The 7196-nt window shown below is 41.9% G+C and overlaps 1 protein-coding gene across 1 annotated transcript; it reads right to left on the bottom strand.

The window, feature by feature from the left end:
• Positions 1-2039: 2039 nt before the first annotated feature.
• On the bottom strand, positions 2040-3097 carry LOC143755958 (trace amine-associated receptor 13c-like). The gene has a single exon (XM_077247152.1). It carries the CDS (start codon positions 3086-3088, stop codon positions 2081-2083), a length of 1008 nt encoding a protein of 335 aa, XP_077103267.1. The 5' UTR covers positions 3089-3097; the 3' UTR covers positions 2040-2080.
• Positions 3098-7196: the final 4099 nt, after the last annotated feature.

Raw genomic sequence — 7196 nt, 5'->3', positions numbered from 1 at the left:
TGTGTGTGTGTGTGTGTGAGATCTAATATTAAAGTGTTTTAGTACCATTGCACTTGTTTTGTATCTTTATTTGTAGAAAGTTTGGTTTCAAGAATTGAAAAAAAAGAACCATTATAATGTGTTTATGCTTCAGTTACTATGTGTCAGCAATTACTGACAGTGAATCTGGATGAGGAATATAATAGCTCTAAGTGTAACCTTTCATTAGAGCCCAAAATTGTGACTGTAGAGTAAAGCATTCATGAATAGCAGGATTGGTAACACTTTAGAATACGGTTCCTTCGTTAATGAATAACTACACAAGAACCAATGAGTAACACAATATTAACAATCTAGTAACTATTATTAACTAACAAGAAACTCTGATTAACGAACTACTAAGTAATAGCGCACAGATGAAAGTGGTAGTTCACTATTAACTAATCAATAACTACTATTTTTTTTATGCTTCCCAGAGAACTACTGAAAAAGTTTATTAACAATCTAGTAATTACTATTAACTAAAAAGAAACTCTGATTAACAAATTAGGAGTTATTGATTAGTTAATAGTGAACTACCACTTTCATCTGTGCGCTATTACTTACTAGTTCGTTAATCAGAGTTTCTTGTTAGTTAATAATAGTTACTAGATTGTTAATATTGTGTTACTCATTGGTTCTTGTGTAGTTAATCATTAACGAAGGAACCGTATTCTAAAGTGTTACAGCAGCATTTTATGTGTCTATGGTTACAAAGGGTCATTTGGAGTCTCCAAGTGGCCTTTTTTAGGAAGCGCCTAGACATAAACTTAGATAAACATGTGTAAAACACTAATTTTCTAAGGTATTGATATCAAAATTTAAACTGGGTTTAGCAAGTCTTCATGCTGTGATCCCATTGTGTTTTCCAGCTAATAGCTCCCAGCTGTAGTTATCTGCAGGCATCTGTTTACAACAAAATAAAAACATGTAGGCAGATTTTTTTGGTCCTTTTTCAGTGTGTTCAAAGTTATATTACTCAATACCTGTAAGACTTACAGTGATTCTGACTGTTTAGAAACAAACCTCTGAGTGTCACCTTTCAAAAGAGACCAAAAAGCATGCATATACTCCAAACGGTTCAAGAACAGCATGCAATTTAATTTGGGTAGGCCTTTTTTAGGCGTTTTAGGCTAATATTGCAGAATTTATAAAAGGTTAAATGTATTGTTTAATATTGTAGAAATCTATCCGATCAAAATCCATTTCAAATCAAATCAAATCAAATTTTATTTATAAAGCACATTTAAAATCAATCTTAGTTGGCCAAAGCTGTACATCAAAGAAAAACAGGAATAAAAAATAAATAAAACTTTGATAGAAAAATTTAGATAAAGATTAAGACAAAAGCACAATAGAGCTACAAAGAGTTGAAAGCACAAGAAAAAATATGAGTTTTAAGCCTGGATTTGAATTCAGTTAATGTGGAAGCGGTTCTAACATTTGAAAATAGTTTGTATTTAATAAAAGAACATTACATTTATGGGTAGCGCAACTCTATTAACAGTGTAAGCTTCACTCCTCACTTCCGTCCTGTGGCTGCTGGTCTGAAACTGTTGGCAGTGCAGATCTGCAGCTGTATACTATTGCCTTTGATCATACAGCTAATTATGAAAACAGTAAGATCTCTGAATCCCAAATACTCAGCATTAGCAAAGCTTATTGAGGAAGAGACTGAATCAGGAACAATTCAAACTTGAAATGACTTTGAGCAAGATGTATTTTTTATTGCTCTAACAAAATACAAAATAAACAGTATGCAAACAAACCATATACCCTGATAATGTTCCTTAGAAGAAAGTAATATATGGAGTGACATGAGGGTGAGAGTTCTATAAGATTCACCTAAGAGGGACCATCGTGATCAAAGGTCGATTTGATTTGGATTTGAAATTTTATTTTCTTGAAATAAAGTGTTAGTTATTTTGTAATGTTTAAACAATAAAGCCCCGACAAGAAGCAAACTCAGGACTAGATTTGGTTTGGTTTATGCTATAACAGATTAAACCGATGCATTATCAGTAAAGAAAAAAAAGAAAATAAATGGAAAACCTAACAACAATTACGAATTATTTGTAAAAATGTCTACAAGAGAAGATGCTGGCTGAAATATTCTAAGAGTTAAGATGTGTTTAACTGATATTTTAAACCAGCGGTAAAATAAAGCATAGATAAGAGGATTCAATCCTGAGTTAGCATACAAAGTCCATAATAGAAATGTCATTGTGGCAGAGGAGATTATTGTAGTCTTTGTTAAAGACAAGACATAGTATGGAATCCAAAAAATAAGATAAACCGTCACAATGATTCCTAATGTCAGAGCAGCTTTACTCTCAGATTTCCTTCTCACTGAACCTTCACATTTACCACCCTTCATCAGAGAGTTTATAACTTTCACTTGCTGATGAACAACATAAAATATCCTCAAATATAAAGTTATGATCATGGTGCAAGGAAAAATGAAAGAAATTAACAGATCAGTGACCCTCCACGACAAATTAATTATAAAATAGCATTCTCCAAAGCACAATTTTGCTCTTTGTGAAGTGTCAAAATATCTGCTACTAATTACAAAGGCCATATTGATACTCAAGCAGAAAATCCAGCTCAGACAGATGCTCAATAAAGTTTTAATTGTGGTTATTTTCTGTGGGTACTGTAAAGGGTGACACACAGCCACATAACGATCAACAGCAATTAATACTAAATTACTAAGAGATGCTGAGATAATTAGACCGAGGGTTAAAGTGAACAGTCCACAAAAAATGTCTCCAAAGTACCAACACGTCTCAATCAGCTTGATGGCATCCACAGGCATAACAATAAGTCCGACAAGCAGGTCAGTCACAGCCAGAGAGAGAATAATCAGGTTGGTTGGAGTGTGAAGCTGCTTGAAGTGAGAGATGGAGATGATCACCAGCAGGTTCAGAAACACAGTCCATGCTGACAGCAATGCAAAAAACACATACATGATATTGTATTCATGTCTGGACCGTTTTCCCTTGATACATGAGGAGTTGATAGCAGGAAAGCAGTATTGAGTCACATGATCTTCTGTCTCATAGGCCATGAGTGAATCTCTTCCTGCTGCTCTCTCTACTGCCCTTTCCTTTATACAGTGTCTGGATCAGACCGACTAACCCTCTACCGCCCACTCTGATGCTGCGCAATGACGTAATTATTTTATTTTAATAATCTCAACTTTGGCAGTAAAATTGCTGTTCATTAGAGACAAATGAGACATTAAAATTGTTTTTACACAATGCTATAACCATACCAATAGGTGTCAGTATAAATTGGACTAATACTGACTTTGTCACATCTGCTGTAAGTGAATCAGAAGTCACAAAAAAAATATGTCACGGTATACGAATTCATTGGTTCCTTCTCGTCTAGTGTTTATGTTGTTGTATGAGTGCACGTGTGTAGTGGACGTGATTGAGTGTCATTACCTGATCCGCTCCAGCTGATCATCATCTCATTCACCAGCTGTAGTCCATCTCACCACTCTACATATACTCACCGTTGTCTCATCCCTTTTGTCAGATCGTTGTTTCATGTCTCCCCTGTCGGTGTTCCAGTCCTGTCTTCCTGCATTCCTGTTTCCTGTGGTTTTCGTCTTCGTGCTGGATTATCGTTACCATTATTTATCTCACCACTTTTCCCGGATTCTGGGTCTGACCATCGAAGTCCCTGTGCCATATTTCCTTGCCCGTTGTCGAGTCTACTGTGTCTGTCTGACCAATAAAGAGTGTTCACTTGCATTTGCTTCCTGTCATCCATTCCGAGATCATGACAAAATACACATACTGCAGCCGACTTGTGATGCTTGTCTAACCACCCTCTACACCAGGGATGTCCAAACTCAGTCCTGGAGGGCCACTGTCCTGCAGAGTTGACCTCCAACCCCAATTAAACACACCTGGACCCCCAGCTAATCAAGGTCTTATAGGCTAGAAACTTCCAGGCAGGTGTGTTGAGTCTGGCTAGAGCTAAACTCTGCAGGACAGTGGCCCTCCAGGACTGAGTTTGGACACCCATGCTCTACACACACCTTGCCAATAGAATCCCCATTGGCTAAAATGTTTTGTTAGTTTACTCGCCAGACTGATATACTATTTAAATATATATGTGCGTATGTGTGTGTGTGTGTATATGAGCAATATCGCACGGCTACAAGTGTGATATTTGCGTTTATACAACAGTTTGATGAATCAAGGGAATAAATACGAAACAACAACAGTGTCTTTAAAACAACTCTTTTGTGCAGAACTATTTCCTTCTGTCAAGGATTTAAATCTCACATTTACAGTTTGACAGTTGAGCCCAAGCCTCAGTTACTAATTCTAAAACGTCACTTTAGAACTAGTAATGAAGGAATGTTGAGTCGCCTCATTGAAGCTAATTGTATTATGTAGAGTAGTATTATTGTATTATGAGAGAGAGATCGACTAAACGAGTGCATTACAGGTCTGCATCTTTTATAGCATTCATTCTTAAGGTCGATGTCCATAATATTATATCCATACAATCAGTTTGATTTTCTGCTGAGGAAAGCGTTATGTTCATCTTTGTCCTTCCCATGACAGCACTAAAACAACTTCCTTGTTCTTCTCACTCGTAAAGACTGTTTGATATACCCAAAATTGATTATATCTCATGTTTAACCACTATCTATATAAGAGCCAGCGGCAAATTCCCAAAGGACTGGCTGAGATGACGCTGTTCTCTGCGTGTACATGAGCGCTGAACGGGCGCTGACGGCCTGGAGCTCGCATCTGCGAAAGCGTAGAAAAGATTGTAAAATAGGCCCTATCGCCTAAAAAACTCTTAAAACTACATTTCGTGACACAACAACAGTAGTATTTTTTTTAAATTATGGTGGATTTGCTCGACCGCCATGACAGATGCCGCAAGCGGAGTCATACCAAAGAATATATAAGTACCAAGAGGCGAAACTCCGTTGCAGTTTTGACAACAAATGGAAATATTGCTGTTTGAACATAAAAAAGATCTGCAAGGTTACAAAGCTCAAACTCCACTCCAAAGGGAGATTTTTTTTTTAATAGTATCCACTTTCCAAGAACTACAACAAATGACTTGTTTGGACTACAACCAGTGGTGGCTTGTCAATAGAGGGCGCTGGGGGCGCCTCCCCCATCAAAATTCGAGAAATATACCTACAAAAATGATATAAAAATGTAATAAAAATAAAATAGTTTACTCATACAATGTGCAGGCTGGTAGTGTTACGATATGGCAGGAATGAAGCAGAGAGTAAATCCAATCGCAAGCACTTTAATAATCCAACAAGCAGGTGATCCAAGGAAAACTCAGAATACGGTACTCAGTACACAGAACAAGGAAACTAGGAACACACAACAGCAAACATTACAACATTAAGAACTCACAAGGACTGAACTAAAACACAGGGTTTAAATACAGGGGAACGGATGAGTGAAACAAGACACAGCTGGGTAAATTAACTAACACAGGTGGTAAACATGAACAAAAACGAGGAGCGGGAAAACTAGACGGGACTAAACCAAATACACAATAATGGGGGGAACACAAGACAGACAGGAACAAGGCATGAACCCACACCGTGACATAGCCCTCCCCCAATGGGCGGCTCCCGACGCCCCTTAAAACAAAAATACAAAAGTTCAGGAGGGTGGTGAAGCGGAGGTGGTCTTGGGGGAGGGAAGGAGGGCCAAGTCTGTGCAGGGGAATGTGACTGCAGGCGACCAGGGCGGAGCAGGACGCGCGGGCGGCCACGGCGGCGACGACCCCTCGGGCGGCCAGGGCGGCGGCGACCCCTCGGGCGGCGGCGACCCCTCGGGCGGCCAGGGCGGCGGCGACCCCTAGGGATGCCAGGGCGGCGGCGACCCCTCGGGATGCCAGGGCGGCGATGACCCCTCGGGCGGCCAGGGCGGTGACTCAGGCGCAGGAACAGCAGACACCGGCTCAGGAACAGGAACAGACAACACACACACTGGCTCGGGCTCAGAAACAAACAACACACACACTGGCTCGGGCTCAGAAACAAACAACACACACACTGGCTCGGGCTCAGAAACAGACAACACACACACTGGCTCGGGCTCAGAAACAGACAACACACACACTGGCTCGGGAACAGAAACAGACAACACACACACTGGCTCAGGAACAGACAACACACACACTGGCTCAGGAACAGGAACAGACAACACACACACTGGCTCAGGAACAGGAACACACAACACACAGTGGCACGGGCTCAGAAACAGACAACACACACACTGGCTCGGGCTCAGAAACAGACAACACACACACTGGCTCGGGCTCAGAAACAGACAACACACACACTGGCTCGGGCTCAGAAACAGACAACACACACACTGGCTCGGGCTCAGGAACATCAGACACACACTGGCTCGGGCTCAGGAACAGACAACACACACACTGGCTCGGGCTCAGAAACGGACAACACACACACTGGCTCGGGCTCAGAACGGACAACACACACTGGCTCGGGCTCAGGAACGGACAACACACACACTGGCTCAGGAACAGGAACAGACAACACACACTGGCTCGGGAACAGGAACAGACTCTGGCTCGGAGGCGGCCATCTTGTCCGTAGACACTGGTTCGGAAGCGGCCATCTTGTCCGTAGACACTGGCTCGGAGGTAGTGATGTGAACAGTCTCTGGATCAGCAGAAGTGATGTGAACAGTCTCTGGTTCGGCCATCTTGTCCGTAGACACTGACTCGGAGGAAGTGACGTGAACAGTCTCTGGATCAGCAGACGTGACGTGAACAGTCTCTGGATCGGCAGACGTGACCTGAACAGTCTCTGGATCGGCAGACGTGACCTGAACAGTCTCTGGATCGGCAGACGTGACCTGAACAGTCTCTGGATCGGCAGACGTGACCTGAACAGTCTCTGGATCGGCAGACGTGACCTGAACAGTCTCTGGATCGGCAGACGTGACCTGAACAGTCTCTGGATCGGCAGACGTGACCTGAACAGTCTCTGGATCGGCAGACGTGACCTGAACAGTCTCTGGATCGGCAGACGTGACCTGAACAGTCTCTGGATCGGCAGACGTGACCTGAACAGTCTCTGGATCGGCAGACGTGACCTGAACAGTCTCTGGATCGGCAGACGTGACCTGAACAGTCTCTGGATC

This window comes from Siphateles boraxobius, unplaced genomic scaffold, assembly GCF_051911475.1.
Source record: "Siphateles boraxobius isolate OS27281-9 unplaced genomic scaffold, OSU_SipBor_1 106, whole genome shotgun sequence".
NCBI classification, from domain to species: Eukaryota; Metazoa; Chordata; class Actinopteri; order Cypriniformes; family Leuciscidae; genus Siphateles; species Siphateles boraxobius.
The sequence above is the reverse complement of the archived record's forward strand: the minus strand, read 5'-3'. Positions and strand labels throughout refer to the sequence as shown.